Below are 21,496 nucleotides of genomic sequence, written 5' to 3'. Positions count from 1 at the left end.
TTTATTTGTTATTGTAGCTGAAAGTTCTAAGCAGAAAGGACGTTCGCTAAGTTGCTGCAATATGCTGATGACCTCACTCTGTCTTCACCTAGCATCAAATGAGCAAAGAATATGCTTCAACTGCTTGATGTATTTACAACTTGTTCAAGTGAGACGAGAACTACAACTCACTCCAAGAAATGAAAATAAATAATGGACAACGTTTGATTGAGATAAAAAGAATGTGTTGTATGATTATTTCGCTTCCTCTACGTGATTATTCAGTTGGAAGTTTATTTGATTAACCCGCGGTTTCCTGCCTGAGTGATTATCAAAATTCAGTTTTAATTTTCGTCCCTGAAAGATAAGAGAAAAATCAAAACGGGCTCTTAAAGAGGCACACAGCCTGATCTCCTTAGGAAACGATATTCGAGTTCAAGGAATCTGACAATCAGGCAGACAGTCACAATCAAGAAAATCATCGCGATAAACAAAACCCAAGTAGCTTCGGACTTAATCTTTAAATCTTAACTAAATGCTAAAAATAAACACATTACTAAATCGTAACAAAACAAATTACCTAAATACTTCACCTAACGCTTAAATAACACATTTGCTCGGCCACGATTTAAGATCAATTTATTCTCGATTTTGAGCAGTTAGCCAAAGTTCTTCAGAAACACACGTTTACGGAAAAATTCCCCAATGCTGTCTCGATTGCACGATCTTGATAATTTTTACTATAAATTTGAGCGGGTGGTAGAGTCACTTCCAGTCTGCTCGCGACTGTGGTCTACCACGTGGTCTGATCTACTTGAGAAATTAGTAAATACTCTTGAACAATGCATGCAAAAATGAATTAGCTTCCGGTTTTCACGGAATAGCAAATTAGCAAAATGCAAAAACGTAGAGCAATGTTTTTTAGAGTGACTTTTTATTCAGCCTATCAGTTTGAGGACGACTGAAAATATGTTTCTAATCGTCGTTTTATTTGCCATGGATTGCCGACTAATTTAAACTCCAAACTTGAAGACAAACTCTCTTTGAGTACAAGCCAGCTGGACCTGATACCAGTCTCATTTCGATATGAACAGAGACCTTGAAAATGGAGGACTTCTTGGTAATGAAAACAACCCTGAAGTAAGTAAATTTGAAAATTTCTATAAGGGTTTCACAATCTCTTCTTCCTGAATCTATTAAGGCCTATTTACACGGCACGACTTTGTCGCATGCGACAAGCTTACGACAGGCCTACGACATGACTTAAGAGTCGTAAGCGAGTTGTAGGTTTGATTTACACGAAACAATTCGTGTCGTAAGCCTGTCGTAAGCTTGTCGCATGCGACAAAGTCGTACCGTGTAAATAGGCCCTTAGATGTGGTGTAAACAAATTCCAGTCGGACTGAGAAGTCTGTCTGTTTGTACAGATTTGCTTCGGTAGGCAAAACATTGTCTAACTACGTTCGTATTCCAAAGAAATTTTCAAATTCAATGTTACCTATAGAGTGCGACTAGAGAGCTTGGATCGAAAGTTCATTTTAGCAGTTCTTGAGTTCTCACTTTGCTTCTAACTCTGCCAGGGGCTGACTAAAGAGTCACTCGATCGGTCTTTTGCATATTATAGCGTGACCTAAACCGATTTGTAAGCATATTCCAGTTAACCATTGACTCGGAAAGTTGATATCATCCGATTTAAAATATTTATGTCTCCTTCCCTTGATGGAGAAGTATAGAAGTATGAAATCATAACGATGTCGATATTTTGGTCGATATTTTGGTCGATATTTTGGTCGATTTTTGGGTCAACAGTCGAGCTCTGCCAGCAAGAGCGCTTTAAGAAATAGAAACCAGACAAGTCTTGTGTCTAGAGAAATTTTGGTCACGCAAAGATGGCTGATTTATTGTCTAAAATTCCACAATATTATTCCAAAGAAAAGCCGATGGATTCTGAAAACCTATATAAATGATGAATTCATCACATTCAAAATTGACTTGTATAAAATGTAGTAAAAGGCAATGATCTCTCCCTGAAAGCTCGGTGAGCTGCCTGTGACTGTCTTATTACACGAAAACACTGCTATAGGTGTAAGGCCGTAATATGGTTTAATATGCATTCGCACGTATAATTTTTGACTTCTAAAGCTAATCAACATGTAAGCTTTTCTCACAATATCACTTGTAAAGGAAGCAACTGTTACTAAAAATAAATATTACCGCATGGTTTCCATTGTCTAACGCCCTATATAGAAAACAATGTAATGCTCCAAGTGCGCAAAGACTATAAGCAGTCGGCTAATTATTCGTCAACAAGACGCGGTAGATTACTACAAAACAAAATCTTCTTTAGCCGCCTCTAGCATGTTTTACAACCGAAAAGAGCACAGTCGAGGCTTCCCTATTTGTTAAATACAGAAAAAACGAATGCCCAACAAAGTAAAGTATGTAATAGTGTAGTTTGATCGTCCGGGTGAGTGTAGTCCTGAGAAGGACTGTTGTCGGTAGGGGTGACTGACGTTTCGACACCTGAACGGAAGTCATCATTAGAGTCAAGTGAAAGGTTGTTGTCAGTCGAATGTTCTAACTCCGGTTTGTGTACACTGATTGGTCAGTTTTGCCGTGAAGTTATTGGCTGTAAGACTCAAGTGGCGTAGATCAGTCGTGATTGGTCCGTTTGGATCCGTTAGTGAAGTTAGGTCGTTCTGTTCGGTTCGTTTGTAATGTTAATCGCCACTACCGACAACAGTCCTTCTCAGGACTACACTCACCCGGACGATCAAACTACACTATTACATGTTACACCCGGGTTCAAAACCATTTACTGTGTATGTAAACGATTGATGTCTTTTACACTTTTCTGACCATTCCCTTTCTAGCGTCAAAGCAGATTCTTCAGACTGGCATCCGCATATTTTCCGCAGTTTTGCATTGTTTTCCAGCTGTTTAGATTATTTACACTGGTAATGTTTTCAATATTCGAGGTTGATTGCACGTTGTACCATGACTCAACGAGTGTGGACTGCGAAGGATTTACAGTTTACATTATACCTCACTGCGACCCGTACTGCTGGAAGACGATATGGCTCGTGTGCTCGATCATAACATCCACCGTGTGGTTTTGTTTGCTCCACACAAAGATGTTACCAAGGTTAAGGCCAGCAAGGAACGAAAAAATCTTCTGGAGTATCATCAAAAAGCCCTACTTCTGGTCTCTCAACACAACTGCAGGTTCCGTTGTCCTTTATGATGTATTAATCATGGTCAACAATAGAAACGCGAGGATTCACGTCGAATGTTTAGTGGTGGTTTCCAAACTGTGGACATTGTATTTGTTATTTCAATTGAATTTTACATTTCCGCCTTCAGAGGAAAAAGGCTTTCGAGCTATTTCCAGAGGTGCCTATTGTTTAACTCTGTCTGTTTTTGTCTTGGACAATCTTTGCAAGTTTTTAGTCGTTACAAGTCAGGTCGCCTTCAAGTTTTACACAGTGGAGCATGGTATAACAAAGCCAATGACCATAGTAGACCTCATGTTAATGATTATAAATGCTTCCCTGTATCTAAGCTTTCTTCAGTTTTTTTGGCAGAAGCTTTTTCGAGGCGATAAAGACATACTGACAGTGGTTAAACAAGAGTTTCGGTTAACAGAAAATATACGAGTTCCGCGTAGACGAAGATCCTTCTGACAGATAATACCGTGTGGAAAGAATTATATCCTCTAATGTTTAGTATTACTCTTGACGTAAAACTCAGGGAATCGATTTCGATACAAATATCAAATATAAATTGTAGTAATTGCACCCAAATATTTTTTCCCTCTCTTCAGTAAAATTTATTTATTTTCTCTTTTAATAGCATTTGTGGTAAACTTATAGCCTCATGGCGTAGCATTTAATTTTCTATTGTACAAACTAAAGTTGTCTATGAATGCTGTAATGTGTTTTGAAATACGACCTGTTGATTTTGCTGGGGTTAAGTCCGTTTCAACGGCAATCATAACATCAGTAGAGTCGTATTTAGTGATATTGTAATGGAAAGTGATGTCCTAAAGGAAAATCGCAGTGATTGCGTTTTGCTTTTTTTAATTTTGGCTTTTCTTTTCCTTTGATAAGTTTTTCATCGAATAGTATTTGGTTTCTTGGAAACGACCAATTATTAAAAGTATTCTGTGGGACAAAGAAAAGCGTCCGAACACTGACAGGTGTCAAGAACTGCGACGATTCTATATCAGTCGTTAGAACAGAATCTTAGGCATTTCCAGTATCCATGAAAATCACACTGACTATTATGGTTATCGTTCTCCCTTTTTTCGTCAAATCCGAAGAAGTTACCTAGAAAATTTCTCATTTTTACATACACACACTTTGTTGGCTCATTCCCAGGAGCTTTTATGAGTCAATGTTACATTACAAACATAAAGAGATTGAAAATCCTAACTGGCAGGAGGCAGATCAGTTGGCTGGATTATTTAATCTGAGAGCGCGTATTGTTTCAACAGGAAAAGAGACATTAGCAAAGGAACTTGAAATCTAAAACGATCTATCGCCCCATGTAAGGTAATCCAGATTCAGGAATCCAGGAAATTTTTGCTCGTGGAATCCGGAATACTGTGCATTGGAATCCAGAATCCAGCTTTTGGAATCCAGAATCCCGCTAAAAAGTGAATTTAGAATCCATTTCCTGAAAATCCATTTCAAATCGTATTAACGGCTTTCACACGCATCCATACAACCCGGTCATGCTAAAACGCAGACTACAGAACGTGCAGACTGCGCTTATTTCGCTGGAGAATTTCGACTATTATAGCTTGCTGTTACCTTTAAATCAGCATCACTGTCCACACAAATTACATCTGCAATCATCTTGGCGTGTTGGGCTAATCTCCATGTGCTCGAAAAACTTGAGCGTGCGATTTTGTTCTGCTAGGTAACGTGGGCTCCGAAATAATCTCGTAAAATTTCGTTATGTGGTTTCCAATAATTGGGAAAAGTTCCAACGTTATCAAGAGTAAGGAAAAGGTGTTCACACCTTAAACATATGTAAGTCACAGTTTAAAAGAAAAGCAAAAAAAAAAATTGCACAGTCTGCATGGTCTGCGGTTTGCATTTTATCGTGACCGATGCAACCACTGTGAAGTGCAGTTTACTCACGTGGTCAATGGGTATGCAAATTTAGAGGGACAAAAGAAATTGTTTACATAACAAAAGCGTTCAAATCCCACAGGATTTGCTTGGAACATGAACATGGCGACGGACCACACAATAAACTATGAACAGAGATAGATATGGATATATTTAGGAGCCGGGAGAGGTCTACTTCTGAGTCGAATTTTTAGCATTTAAACGACTGCGAGATTATGGTGTAAATGCAGATCTCTCGCGATTTTGCAAAGGTTTAAGTATAGTTGAGTTGATTGAACACCCCTTTCTGTGCAATCTCACGATGTCGAACATTATCGCCGATTACGTCTAGGGAAACAAGCATTTCTTAGTCATAGCGTGCGATTTATTTGCGACATACACGAGGTGTTATTGAAATTATATTTCAGTTTTCCCAGAAGAAAAATTCATCCCCTAATTTGCTGTAATACATTTCTTGTAATTACCAAATGTTGTCATGGAAATATGAATAGACTAACATGCATTCACAAACATGTCCTTCAATAACGAAATCCGCCATTTCGAAGTCATTCCTAGAAAACGAAATGCGAAAATTCGGAGCAAACCAGAAACTAAAAAAAACTTTTCATATCACGCAAGTACATGGCAACTTTTTCGCCTAACCAATTTTCTCTGAATTCCCTCGCTAATTGTTTACGGCCGCAGTAAATCACGTATGGCGTTGTTCCTAGAGTTCCAAGCATAATTATACTGAGCCAGAAGTTCGTTTTGCATCTCTTCTGCATATTTCCTGGGCTCGTCACATTCTGCGGTCTTGACGCGAACCCATAACTCATAGCCTCTGGCCAACGCATTATTAATGAGACTGCCTTTGTGTAATCCGTTTTTGCAGTATTCAAGAATTTCCTCTCCTAAGAATCTCTCGTTACCTCTGCAAGTACATCCTACATAAACAACGTGATTGGGTTGTCCGTACTTGGTACCTTTGGCTCGCCACTCATAAATTCCACAACACTGTGCCTCTCCAGGGAATGCGGATCGTATGCTCGAGCAAAAGGAACCAACATGATTCTCTCCACGTTTTTCAAGATTGCTGCTCTGGTCATCTTGGGGGACCATAGCCTTCTCCCATTGTGACCATCCCTCTCCTGGAAGACGGATCTCCTCTCTCAACCGCGTAACCATTGAACGACTCAGGAGAAAATCGAAGCCTCTGTTTCTTAAAATTGTCCGAACAGGACCGTGTTTATCACATATTTTTTGGTTATTTTTAGAATTCTTCAACCTGTTATGAGGACCAACAGTAGTTCTGTAGATTCTGTCATGGATAAAAGACAAAGCTCACCAGTTTTGTATGTAAATTTACGCGCAGCAAGAACTCGTTTGTATCCCTAAATCGTGTGATATATAAGGGGTTTATTTAAATATATAAGGGGTTTATTTAAAAACACCCGTCAACATGAAGCACTTTAAATTTTCCGGTATTTCTAAGAAACTCATCTATGCCCTATACATAATAATGAACAAAGACATATTTGTTCGGGCATACATAAGTAGCAATTCTGAGAAATTCAATGGTGATGTTTGCAAACAATATGCTTCTAAGAAAACTATCTAAAGATAAGACAAAAATTGAACTTTACCTGATCCCGTTGATTAGGATATGTTGCCTTTGTCCCTTTTATAACGTAAAGAAAAAACATTTGTGATGAAAAATTGAAATGGAAAGCTCTTTACATGTATATGAACCATTAATTTTACCTTCCGATAGAAGCCGCTTGCTAAGTGGTCTTAACGCAGTGGAGTTAACGAAAGGTTCCCTGAAGCGTAACCATAATTTACTCAGTTAACTCCTAATCATTACTCATGCAATCGAGACCAGGATCGAGAGTCGAGTTCCTTTCGAAAACCACCCAGACTCTTCTCAATTCAATGGTGATGTTTGCAAACAATATGCTTCTAAGAAAACTATCTAAAGATAAGACAAAAATTGAACTTTACCTGATCCCGTTGATTAGGATATGTTGCCTTTGTCCCTTTTATAACGTAAAGAAAAAACATTTGTGATGAAAAATTGAAATGGAAAGCTCTTTACATGTATATGAACCATTAATTTTACCTTCCGATAGAAGCCGCTTGCTAAGTGGTCTTAACGCAGTGGAGTTAACGAAAGGTTCCCTGAAGCGTAACCATAATTTACTCAGTTAACTCCTAATCATTACTCATGCAATCGAGACCAGGATCGAGAGTCGAGTTCCTTTCGAAAACCACCCAGACTCTTCTCAAACTAACCCTAATGGCATAACTTGCTCAGCAAAATACCATAGTTTAGTGTAAAAGCACTGCATGATTATTACATATAGGAAGCTGCGGTCAGTAAAGATGGTAAAGTGCAAATTTTTGGCTCCGCGTGAATACCCTTTTAGATGAAGATATTGACAGTTTCTATCGTGTGATGCTTTTTTGGTCTTTCTTTTTTATATTTGCTGTATTTAAGGGAAAAATCATTTACTTCCGTCTGAGCATGGCGAATTAGAACTTTAAACGTTTTCCTGTAGAAGTTCTCAGATTTCCTGAGTCTTCATTCTTACATGCTAACCATCTTGTGGGAGACTTCAATCTTCATATGATTACTCGTTCTATTGCCTAAAAACACCAACTATACTATATCAAAAATCCCAATTATAAACAACAAAGAGATACACAAATATGTGGGTTCGCCCTTTGCGTCCAAAGAACTTATGGCCTGCGACTTCCTCTCAAGGAAAACAAGTTAACGTAGAATGCTGCTATAGTTTCAATGAAAGATGACAAAAACTCTTCCCATTTGTGCCGCGTTTTTTATTTCCGAATTGAGCCCTATTGACCCTTTTATAAACACAATCAATTCAGATTAACCCTTTAATGAATTAAAACCCTTAACCCAGCAAGATTTTCAATTTACTCAGGTAGAACTACTAATTCCATCCCATCCATTTTGTACATTGCTGTATTTCTGCAATGAGCCCATCTTTACGGCCTAAGGAAAAGATTAGAAAAGATTATTTAAAATGAAAACCCGATCTATCATGTTAACAATAAAAATTTTATGTTCATGGCTGTGTCATAAATAATCGTAACACCGTAATGATTCGATTTAGTGCCCTCTCCGATAAGCGCCCCTCGAATTTTTTTGGTCAATAAGCGCCCCTCGAATTTTTTTGGTCAATAAGCGCCCCTATACCAATAAGCGCCTCTATTGAGAAAGCACCCTAATTCCAATAATACATGTACATCGAGATCAATCGTGGTTCATCTTCCTTTAATTGCAAACTTAAATCCTCATTACAGGAACGGTGGTCTCCGTTTCAGTCTCTCATCTATTAAATGTATCTCTCATCTAAAAATTTTGTGACAATTGCTCGGCTGGTCGTTCTATCCAGGAAGGTTCATGAAGGATCCAGGGAGAACCAGTCCGTTATAGGTCCTTTTTAAAATAGATATCAAAACTTTGCTCTACACATTATCCTGTTCCTCAAAAAAGAAATTACGTCCGGTCCCTAATAAGTGCACTGTGTCCGATAAGCACCCTCCCTTGAGGTACCGAAAGTAAATAAGCGCTCGGGCGCTAAATCGAGTCATTACGGTAATAATAACATCGTTTATGTTAAGATTGAGCTACTGTGCCGTGTTATTTAAATGTCGCTACTTAATTTTATCTTACTCGTGAATTACCTTACTTTCTTGATAACTGGTTTTTTTGTGTGTGATTTGTTGATTTTTTTTTCTTCTAATTGGTATCCAAAGACTAGTGACATCAGTATTATTTAAAATGTAAATACAACAATGCAACCTCCCCGCCGCCTTAAATAAAAATATCCCTACTCCCATCGTATAGAAAATTCTGTGCCCGAGGACTTGAGTTCCCAAGACCAAGGGCACAGTTTTTCCCATACGGACCGACGTAGACTGGTGATTAACCAATCCATTTTTCTATGCTCGTCTGCTTTTCTGCTTTCCTGTAAATGGTAAGGAAAAAAATCCGTACCGTGGTCCGTATCATAAAAAGTTGGACCAGCTACGAGAACATGATTAGCCAATCAGAGCTGAGAATTTAAGATTCCGGCCCGCTCAGATGCTTCTCTTGTTCTGGCTTTTATTATTTACTATACTTTTAGCATTGAGAATTAACATTTAAGAAAATGTGGGCAAGAGCCCTCGTCAAAGATACCTTGTGTAGACAAAGTTGGCGAGTTTCATTCCAATACCAAGACCGTTGTCATCTATTTTGCATTTGGATGATACTCCATACTTTTTAAACTCCTGCACTTTTCCATCACTTGTTGTGAAACACTTATTTCTGTTCTGTACAACAGACAGAGAAGAAGAGTAAAAGTGGTTGGCAATCAAGATTACAGTCTACCTTGTGAGTTAAAATCGCATCTGCAACGTTTTGAAAGCGATCACTACAAACCAAGCATAAAAAAATAGGCCGTTAAGACTACATATATAGCACAATTTATTGTAGCATTGAAAAGAACCAGGGGTTGTATGGTGATGAGATAGCGTTGCAGAAGATTTGTTTCGCATGCAAAACGTGCATCATCCCACATCCTTATGAGAGCCTTGTTCCACAAGAGAAAGATGATTCAAGAATATAGGGAATAATTGATACTCAACCACTAATGAAATGGTAACAAGTTATCATATTAATAATAAAATTATAAAAATCATAATAATGATGATAACAAAAGTAATAGTAATAATAACTTATAGGGGCTAGCTCAAGAACCTGACTATCCCTCTGTCGGTCTATCCCTTGGCTCCTATAATGATTACACTAGCCTTCTTTCAAGATTGATTTGCCAGTTAATTATAAATCATTTTCTCATTTTATTGCAATTCTATTTTTTGTGCGACTTTTGTTTCATACAATAAGGCATTCCGTGTTGTAGAATATTCCGCCATTCCACTATTCCATCATTCCATCGAATGGCGTCATCCTGATGAACTTAACGTGTCCTATTTCGGACCTTGCTCGCTTCGCAACTTTAGCTGCTCTTTTGAGCATTTGTCGCTGATTGAAATGGTAAATTTATCTCTTTCTTTCGGGTAAGTACAGTTTTCGTATTCAAAGTTTCCACGATGTGCAGATCGAACCTATTTAGATATTTCTGCAAGGAAAAAGTCTTTTCTTTTTTTTTCAATTACGTGCCGGAGACGCCACTGTGAAATTATTTTGAGGTGTTTATCATCTTTTGTGGTGTCACAGTTAGAACTGGAAAAATTCAGATCTACTGGGAATAATTCGCTGATTCAAACAGTAAAATTTTCTCTCTTTATAGAAAAAATTTTTCCTCTAAGTTTTTATGATGCGCCGATCAGTCCTTTTTGGACATTTCTGCAAGGTAAAGCTTTCTTTTCTCACGTGCCATCCTGAAATGATTGTGAGATGTTTATCGTCTTCTGTAGTACACTACGAGACAAACAATAACTTGGTACCGAAAAACAGTATGATCACCCGATAATATTCTGTGTAACATTCGAAGCGATTCGAAGAAATCGTCACAAGGAGTTGAACGATCGAAGATGTTCCGAAACAAACAAAAGTCAAGAGCGAGGAATATCAGGTAAAATTCGGCAGACTTCGTTACCCACACTCACTCAACAGGAAAACAATATGGCTTCGCCTCCATAGGAGGCAGTAGCCATAAAAAGTGTAATGCATTTTGGTTATGCCCATACAACCGAGTGTTTCTTTCGACTGAGTCGGATATCTCACACAACTACTACCAAGCGTTGATCAGCATTTTTCTCTATCATCACTTAATATCTTTTGGTATATTCGTAAAGTATTTAGAAGAATGTTCTAGTACATTCCAGACAGCTCCATTTTTCCCTTGTTATAGGATATGAAGTAATAATGTAGAATGTTCTAGGCTGCTGCGCCTGTTCATACATTGTATTAGCGAACCAGGTGCTAGGCTGTTGTTGCTGTGTTTTCTCGGTCAGCTTTCAATAAAGGTGTCTTTCAGAAAACAATAGAGCACGACATGGTGTGAGACAATAGGTATTAAAGCACAAACTTAAATTAACCCTTGTCAAGTTGGATTTCCGAGCTGGGAAACGTTATGGGAAGAGGCTAGAGCGAAGTACACCGTAAGAACATAAATTTTGGGGAAGTCTTGGGCCACTTAAATAGTCCTATGAATGTTAGGCTAAGTTAAAAAAATCTTTTGTACTCACCCGAATACCAAAAATCTTGAAACCTTTCTTCTCCGCTGCACTTTTGCACTCATCAAATACATCCTGAATGCTTAGTTTCTTTCCACCAACGGTAGCGACTTTTCTTTTGAGGACCATTTTCGCTTTCTTCTTGTGCTGCGTGAAACATCCTTCAGATTTCCAGGCGACTACAACAAAAGAATTTGGAAGAAGTCAATGGGCCAAAATGTTGAGCTCGAATTTGATGGAAAAAACAAACAAAGATATGGATGAAAACATCTGTCAATTGAAAAGTCTGACTTTTGTAGTCTATGTTTGGCTATGCATTGTTCAAAATTTCCACCTCAGGTCCCGGTAGAAACATATAGGACTGAAAAAAAAATCTGAAAAAAAAAATCTTGGTGAACCCTCAACTCTTGGGGAAAAACTTGAGTCCGGGTCTGGTGGAAAAAACAAACAAACAGATGGATGAAAGCATCTGTCCAACGAGAAGTCTGACTTTTTTAGTACATGTATGGCTATATATTGTTAAAAATTTCCACCCAAGGTCTCAGCAGAAACATAAGGACTGAAAAAACTAATCTGGGTGAATCCTTGATTCTTGTGGAAATACTCCGAATCCTACTTTGAAGGCAAACGGGATGAAACGATGCATGGTTAGAAGAGGATTTGATCTGTGGTAAAAATGTATCTGAGGTTTGTCAGCCGAGAGATTCCAAAATGAATTTAACAGTTGTTAAAGTAAGTAAAAAACTTGTCGGCATCCTGTTTGCTTTGGTGAAAGATACGTTTTGAGGGCTATTAAGCGCGATAGTCTGTAACCTTCGTACTTTCGTTGGCCACTTCATTTCATCGATTTGGCTGAAATTTGGCATGAAGTCTTGCTTTAGGGTCCTAATCACGGAATGGATATAAAAAAGTTCCAGTTATTTTTGCATGGCAAAAAAACGGGAAAGTGCACTTGGTTTGCCCATACATGCCCATCAATATAGCGCATCGAAAGTGATCTTTTAAATTCAACTCGAGTCCTATCGTAAAGATTTCTTGAAATCTCGTGATATCTATAAAACGATCTTTCCTTCCTCATAAAATTTATTTTAAAAAATATGGCAAATGTCTGGTTTTACCAACAGATGATTCCAACATTTTAGGGTGGTTTTAGGCCACCTTGAACAGTGAAAAATTTATCTTCTAAATTTAACATCTCCAGTGTTACCTCGATCCAGGGGTTACCATTTACTTTAAACAACGTTTGTCTATAGATGAACAGATTTCATTAATAAAAAAATTGGGGAAATGAAACGGTGAAGGAAAAAAATTATCAGCCCGTAATGACCTGGCTATGTTTGGGCCTGGTCCTAACAGCTCTTAGATCAATTCAACGTTCAGAAGAAAACGGTTTAAGTACATTTATCATCCAAAAAGTTTCCTAATATATTGGAAATATGTTTTAATTTACTATATTGTAATGATGTTCAAGCAAAATTGTTGCAATGGGATGACTTTTGGTAACTAATTAAACGTTTTGAGAACAAAGGATTTGGGAAAAGAAGCATTCTTATTCTGATATATTGATGATTGGTGATAGCAGCTGGTCATTTATTTGACTTAAATCGCAGCAAACTTAAGATTAACGATACCGTACTCACTTGTCGCGCAAATGCGAATTCATCACGTTTTGAAACAGGGGTATTTTGCCATTTCCTCAAGTTTACAGCATAAGAAAAACCCCAACCTTTTGGCAAGTCCGTAAGAATAATTTGCATTTATACCAAAAGTAAGCCTTAAATGCCAACGTAATACACTCTGGCACTGGCCGCACACACGAAACGGAATTTGATTGGGGATAGACATCGACTTGAACTGGTGGGAATGTACAGGCAATCAAGTTTATTCTTGAGCCTGAAAATGGAAATTTATTGCTTTATCTGAGGATCCTGTTTGGACAAGGTAATTTTTTTTGTATTATTTTACTGTCCTTCATGCTTCGTTTACAATGTTGCCCACAACAAGTACGAAAATTGAAATTTGTTTTGATTTTGTAGCAAAAACTGTTGGTATCATTGAGCTACAATATTGGAAATGTTTGTCGTTTTTAACAGATAGCCAAACTTATTATTTCAGTGATCAATTTCCCTCTTTACTTCAGTTTATTTCCTAGCTCTTTGTGAAGAGAATGCTCTAGAATAATGTTGGTCAAGTGTGGTTTCTCGAGGTTTGCTGAAGATAGTTTCGGACATACCATCGCCTCGAGCGATTGTAAATCCCTTCATAACATAGCTAGTAAATTTGTCTACTCAAATTCAATTGCGTGAGCGTGCTTCATATTCCTATTGTGCACGCTCATGACGTCAGCAAACAAATCCCTCGAGAAAAAAAAATTTCTCCGCGATTTTTTACTTTAGGATTTTACTAAAAAAAAGAAATTAGTTTAGACACTAGAGTTGCTCTCGGCTACGCCTCGAGCAACTCTTACACATCTTTCGTGCTCTCCAAACTTCCCGCGTGCTTAATATCTCGATGAACGCACGCTGACTTATGAACCAATTGTTAATTTACGGTATACTCGAGACATAAAGCCCGAACGTCGTTGATGCTCCTTTGAGAAGCAAAATTCAATAACTTTTGGCTAGAGTAGGCACTGAGACAAATTTCATGCTTATGCGTCGATCAATTCGAAACTTCAACTCCCTTTCCCCCCCACCGGGTATTTAATTCCTTGAAATTAGTTCCTTCAAATTCCCGTCCTCGGGGCCAAAATTATGTTCAAATGCCCTACCCAAGCTCACTTTTTTCAAAAAGGAAAACTCAGTGACCGTGACTTTCTACTTATTTACCAAGCTTTAGAACTCTAGACCTTGTAGACCTTTACTTCTGAGACATTCGCTCGCGAAAATGAAGTCTTTAAATCTCTTCACATTTTACGACAAAACACGTGTATTCCGCTGTAAATACTTGACATTTCCGGCTCAAATTCGCCACCCCAGTCAGGAAAGGTTCAAATTTCCTATCCCTGGGCACCGACGACAGTAAAACACCCGTCGGTTGCCCGGGGGAAGGGGATGTTGAAGCTTCGAATTTATATGATGCGTTACTTTTTGGTCTTGGTCTACATATACTCCCTTTTTGAAAACGTCTGTGTCAGGGGTTGGTATTTGTTACTAAAATGAGATGCAAAACACGGCACTCAGTAAAACTTAAAGTCATGATTGGACTGACCGATTTAAGGAGAACACATTACGAACTTGTTACCATTATCAAGCTAAAAAAACGACATGCATCGTACCTATGCCACTTCTTTACCTCTCTCTTTACCACCAAAAAATAAATGAAATATGGTTTCTTAGTTTTTGTGTCATAGATGTCTTCGTTTTCGCTACAACCGACAGTTCAGTGATGAATGAGGATTTAATTCGAATTCGTTGTTCCGTTTTTCATATAGACTAGGTCTTAAGCTAGTTTAGACCCATGGAAAGGAGTTTTAGAAAATATCCTTCACGAATAGTCTCTCAAAGTAAAATAGATCTTAGAGTAAACTGAAGTAGCGATTACGTGCGCATTCCAACAAGGTGATGTTTATTTCAAACAACACTCAATTCATGTCATTGTCCTTCGTGAGAGCGCTCATGTACTCATTTTGCGCTCATCTTTGGTGAAAAAAAGAAAAATAATTGCAAGGAAGCATCCCGAAAGGTTGGATTTTCTTTATACCGATAAAAATATTTAAACATACCAAAAACGAAATTAAGACCCACTCAAAAACATGATGTAATTTACCAAATATCTAAACCGTTGGCGTGACAAGTAGGATCAACTGCAAAGTGTAGCTTACAGGCATCAGATTAGAGTAAATCACCAATCACCACCAAATGAACTTGGATGGAATTCATGGGAATCTTTCCTTTTTCAAAAATTTTCGTTCTCAAAACGGTAGGCGAAATCAACCATTCCGAGCGTTAATGCCTGATCGAGTTCTTACATTCATTGGGAAATCAATATTTATCCCATTGGGGTAATGCTGCGCAGAGATATTTGCTTTTGCCTAAAATCAACAGTTACCTCCATAATATTCGGAAAACTTCCGGAATTTGATCTCATTCGGGACGAAATAAGTACTGTGAGCAAACATTGTCCAAAGTAAATGGCACTTCCGGATCGAGGTATCGAGGTAACATTGGAAATACCAAGCAGAAACAACAAGAACGTTTTAATGCCCATTTCGTGGTTAGGACTGTAAAATCAGGCCAAATTTCAGCCAAATCGGCGAGGTTAAGGGGCCGCGATTTTTTGGAAAAGCTCGAAAGTTAAACACCATTGCTTTATTCCGAAACGCTATGATTGGCAGAGTAGTAGTCCATTATGATTGGCAAATTAGTAGTCTCTGCGCAAAAAATGTCTTAAACTACCGTTTTTATTGTGCCTGTACCTTGTTCACAATTTTGTCCATCATATCCGTCGGCACATTCACAGCTGTAAGAGTCATCTCCAGTTACAGTGCAGACTCCCCCATTTTGGCAAGGGTTGTCTGTGCATGGGTTCACTAAGGTTCATAAGAAAACTTTGCATTAGGCGGCCTCGATTATTCATTTGTTGAGGTAACTGGATTTGTTTCTCAAAGGGAAAATTACCTTAAACATGAAAGGCTTTATCTCAGTAAATGAAATATGCAAAGGTATTTAAGTGCTATTGACACATCAAAGTTAATGATTGGTGTCTAGAGAAAATTTTGTTTTTCGCTGAGGTAGACCAAACACACTTAGTTGACTATCAACTAAAACTGCTAATAGATTATTTTGAAATATTGGCATATGAACAAATCACAACCTAAATCTTTAAAAACAGTATTTTCTGGCAGTTGACATTTTTTACTTGCTCCTTCAAACTCGTCAGTGCAAGTGCATGACAATGAATCAAGACCCGTCATTGTACATGTTCCACTACTTTTACATCGATGCGATTTACAGGGGCTCACTAAGGAAATGAAACATTATGACTGGCAGCGCAAACGATGTCTAAAGCGACCATTTTTATCGTGCCTGTACCTTGTTCACAATTTTGTCCAACATATCCGTCAGCACATTCACAGCTGTAAGAGTCATCTCCAGTTACAGTGCAGACTCCCCCATTTTGGCAAGGGTTGTCTGATGTGCACGGGTTCACTAAGATCCATAACAAAACTTTGCATTAGGGGGCCTCGGTTATTCATTTGTTGAGGTAAGTAGAACTTTTTCCAAACAGAAAATTACCTTAAACATGAAGGGCTTTATCTCAGTAAATGAAATATGCAAAGGTATTTAAGTGCTGTTGACACATCAAAGGTAATGATTGGTGTCTAGAGAACATTTTGTTTTTCGCTGAGGGAAACCAAACACACTTAGTTGACTTTCAACTATTGATATGTTGTTGATGTTGTGAAAGGTTAGCGTTGAATGCTATTTTGTTTCCTACAACTGGCCAATTTTGATAACAATTATTTCCAAAAAACCTCTCTGGGTATTCAAAACTGCTTTCGTCTAATGAACACCACAATCTCTGATAAACGACCTTGGTACAAGATTGGTAAGTTATCCCTTTATACACAAAAGGAAAACCACAGCAACGACCTTGAGGATCGTCCGTCTTCTTGGCAGGTGGACAAGGGAGCACTGTGGAGGAAACAGAAGCATGAGAAAGAATCAAGACCCGTCATTGTGGATGTTCTACTATTTTTAAATCTATGTGATTTGCAGGAGCTCACTATGCGAATGAAAAATTACGATTGGCAGAGTAGTAGTCCATTACGATTGGCAAAGTAGTAGTCTCTATTCGCAAAAAATGTCTGGAACGACTATACTTATCGTGCCTTTACCTTCTTCACAATTTTGTCCTTCATATCCGTCGGTACATTCACAGCAGTAAGAGTCATCTCCATGAGGAAGCAGAAGCATTTGATGATGCTTTGTTAAAATTTATACACGCTTTACGTAGGTGTCTCCATCAAACTCGTCAGTGCAAGTGCATGCGAATGAATCGAGACCCGTCTTTGTGCATAATCAGAAACTATGCCTGTTTTTATTAACGGTGGCTTAGATTTCATGGAAAAAAAAAACTCTCTTGTAATCCTGAAAGGAGGTTGTCGGTGTTGTGAAGGGTCAGCGTTGAATGCTATTTTGTTTCTTACAGCCGGCCAATTTTAATGGTTATCCTACGATAACTGAAGCACTGATCACCCCACTGATCAAATTGACTAGTGTTTTTTTGCAAATGCGTTCTTCAAACTCACAATGCATATGCAATTGAATGAATCAGGACCAAGGCAGTGTATCTGGTACTTTTCGAGTATATAATCTTGAGTTTGAGCACTTACCACAAAAAATATTCACACTCAAAACGATTAGTGTGAAGATATATGTTGGCGATGACTTCATAATTTCTTGTTGTACGCTCTGAAACCTGAAATTATGAGGGGATAAATTGCGTCAGCTCTTTTGCTGTTTTTTGTTTTGTTTTTGTTTTTTCATATAAAAAGCTGAATTCCTAGTCGACAATGGTATCGTTATTTTGTAAGTAAAGTAAAACTGTTTGCAGATCTTGTGGTCTGATGGAACAATCCTGCTACCATATATCAGCAGATGATTTTTGCCTTTAGACAGCAAATTACCAGAGCAGCTGCGTATTTCGTTTAAATCATGAATAAATCTCAGCAGAGCTCAATCGCACAGAACAGGAGCCCCACGTGAAAGAAAACTTGGTGCCACATGAACTCGGTGAAAGACCGATTTGGATGATGGGAAGCATTCAAGTGCGAAGTTGTTCATTTGTTAGATTTTTGTAAAAGCGTGAGGGTTATAGTGTTCTGCCAACAAATGTTTAATCTTCCAAAATCAGTAAGCCATCATGCTCACTGATGCCTTCCAATAGCGAATATGTAAGTATTTAAAATAGAGTTTACCTCGTGAGAATCAGTGAGTGAGAAAGAGCGAGGAAGGGAACAGAGTTACGGAGACGAACAGAGTTAACCAGATTGAAATGAGTTTGTTGTAAGTAAGCTCGTTTTACAGAAAAGATACGTACGAAGACCGAGAAAAGACAGGTCGAGAGTCCTTAGTGCTTTTCGTAAAAGCGTACTCAAAATACTTTACCATCTGCTAGTACAACTTGTACAATACTGTTGTTGTTACTTTTAATGTCTCTTCTCTACTCCCGATGGGGTTTTGCAAGGCGTTTAATTGATACTGTTCATCACGGAAAAACATTTTCTATAAGATGCTTTAAAAGCGTTTGGTTGATAACCTTTGGTAATTCAGTCTCATTCTCTCATAGTTTTAATGTAAAAATAACAATTGAAGGGCTCGTAGGGTGACATTGAATGAAACTTACCTGCCTTTCTTTGCTTATCGGACTGTTACTAGCGGTATTACTAAAATGAGAGCCAGTTACTATATTGCCTAACGTATTGATGCACTACATATATTTGCATAACAAAATTTTGATAATTGCAGTAGTTTGTCATACACATGGGTCTGTTTGTTCGTGCCAGAATATGTTCCTTCAATTTCATTCTAACTACAAATAAATGTTCTAGTTATGGTTATGTTACTCACGGAGTGTTTTCGTTGTACAATTTGGCGAGCAAGAAACTCACATTTAGGATGCTTACCATTAGTCGGTACTAAGTTCTTTAGAAAGTTGATTTAAACAAAACAAATAGAATTTCGCATGAATTATTATTGAATCATTTCATCAGATTACTGGATTTAACCTAGAAATTGAATACGCTAGGCGGAGAGTTCAAATAAACAAAACCTTTTCATGAACGTGCCAGTCTAATTTTACAACTATTCAAATAAATTTCAGAAGTTTTGATTGCAATTGATTTACTGTTCTAGGGCAATTATTTATCATTATGTAGCTTAAAAACGTCATTCAAAAATGAGATCAGAAAAAAAGCGAAATAAATTTGAAATGTAGAGGGGGAGTTTTCAAAAATGAAAAAATACGTCAGACATGGCTAAGAATTAGGTCAAAGAGAGGCAGGCTCAAAGAGGGAGAGAGCATGTCAGTTAGCATTGCCAACCTGTTGATCAAATTGAATACTGTCAAAAAGGGAGTGTTACATTGATCTACACTTCATTGAGGAAAACTTAGAAATTTAACTCGAAAAGAGGAGTATCGCGGATTCCTTTATCATCTGGTCAGTACGAAATCTGCCTCATAAGACAGTTAACGGGCCAGTTATTTACACGACCACGGTGTTACCTAGTCAGCGCGCCTCACGCTTTCTCTATGAGAGGGTTGAATTAAATAAATTTCCTTCCACTGTTAGCTTTCAGCCCTCTTGACACTGTTCACAAAAACAAATGTTCAGATAAAAGGCCCAGCTAAGTTGAGGATTGTTGAGGACGCGGTTTCGTCAAACAGCGGCTAAATTTTGTTTCGATAACCGGCCATTGATATCTACCCACACTGACAAATACCTCGCTTTCGACTCTCACGCCAATTTGCCATGAAAAGGTTTGTAGTTAAAACGTTACTCAGGAGAGCTGAGAGGCGAGAAGCCCAAGTCTGCGCACTCCATTTCCGAGAAGCAAAAAAAATAAGGAAAAAAAAAAAAAAAATAAGGAAATAAGTTAAATTTTGGAAATGGCGACCAAAACAAATGCTTAATTATTTGATTCCTTAACTAAAGTTTAGATAATAATAGATAATCTTTTAAATCCTGTTTGACTTTTCGTCATCAATTAAAAAAAAAAAGCTGTCTAAAGGCATCACCGAGGACTCGGTCTGTCAAGGCGACTTTCCAGAACCAAATCATTGCATACACCAAGAAAATTAAAAATAAAAGGAAAGTTATCTTTTTCACTTCCAAGGTTCTATTTTCTATTCAGTTTCTTCAATGCAATTATCTAAATGTATTCATCATGTCCGTTGTGTTTTGGCAGACATAAATCAAAATATTTCTATTACCAAATTACATTTTATATGTGCTACACCTGTTGCCGTAAAGACAAATATCACGGAGGAGGAAAGCGGAGATTAATAATAATAGGAAAGTTATCTTTTTCACTTCCAAGGTTCTATTTTCTATTCAGTTTTTTAATGCAGTTATCTAAATGTATTCATCATGTCCGTTATATTTTGGCAGACATAAATCAAAGTATTTCTATTACCAAATTACATTTTATATGTGCTACACCTGTTGCCATAAAAACAAATATCACGGAGGAGGAACTGCAGAAATAAAAAGGAAATGTATAAAGCGGAAATTAAAAATAATAGGAAAGTTATCTTTTTCACTTCCAAGGTTCTATTTTCTATTCCGGCAGTATTCAATCTCACTTTGATTACTACAGCCAAGTCTGGGGTATTTGTGGCAAACCATTATCTAACAAGCTACAAAAACTACAAAACCGTACTGCACATGCAATAACTTCATTAAACTTTGACGTAAATGTCGATTCCTTGTTTCACAAACTCAGTTGGAAAGACTTGAAATCTCAGTGTCAAATTTAGAACGCCTTAATGGTTTTCAAGTCTTTTTATGGTCTGGTTCCCGAATATCTCGCGTCTAATTTATAGAGCGAAATGAATCAAACTATTCTCTGAGGCACTCCGTAAACAACCTAATGTAACAATAGAGAGTCTGGTTCATTAAACCAATTTAAACACCTTCTCTATCATAATTTTTAAACACGACATTCATGGAAATCAGGTGTTTAAGTGGCACATTGCTGTTAGTTAATATAATGTAAGGATTAGAATTTTTAGGTTCTTAGGATATTAATCATTGTACTGGAATTTTTTTTCCCGGTGAATTTTTTTACCGTGCATAAATAATGATTAAATAAAAAATAAATAATTACATGATCGTATTTGATGATCGTATATCGTATATTATACGATCGTGCATGATCGTATTTGAAGAGTACAAGAAAATTTTGGGAATGGAGAGAACCCGAAGGAGATTGGAAATGAAGATGGAGAGAAGTGATGAAACTAGGACTTTGAAAGGGGAATTAAAGAAGAAGCGTCAACAAAGGAGGACAGCAAGCAAACCATATTCAAAGAAGGGGAAAAAACAAAGAAACCGAACAGTAATGGTTCGTGTAAGGAAGTATCACATTCTGAATACGACTGATTATTAAGATAAACGAAAAATAAGTGAAATTAAACTCAGATAAATTTTTTAAGATGCGAGAAAATCTGTTTAAAACCGT

General features: G+C 37.6%; 1 protein-coding gene across 1 annotated transcript; it reads left to right on the top strand.

Annotated features, from left to right (window-relative positions):
• The first annotated feature begins 852 nt into the window (after positions 1-852).
• Positions 853-4,128, top strand: LOC131783339 (uncharacterized). Its single transcript, XM_059100071.2, has 2 exons — positions 853-1,119; positions 2,853-4,128. The coding sequence occupies exons 1-2, from the start codon at positions 1,066-1,068 to the stop codon at positions 3,660-3,662; spliced, it is 864 nt and encodes a 287-aa protein (XP_058956054.2). The 5' UTR covers positions 853-1,065; the 3' UTR covers positions 3,663-4,128.
• Positions 4,129-21,496: the final 17,368 nt, after the last annotated feature.

This window comes from Pocillopora verrucosa, chromosome 10 (genome assembly GCF_036669915.1).
Source record: "Pocillopora verrucosa isolate sample1 chromosome 10, ASM3666991v2, whole genome shotgun sequence".
Classification (NCBI taxonomy): domain Eukaryota; kingdom Metazoa; phylum Cnidaria; class Anthozoa; order Scleractinia; family Pocilloporidae; genus Pocillopora; species Pocillopora verrucosa.
This window is presented reverse-complemented; position numbering and strand designations above follow the sequence as displayed.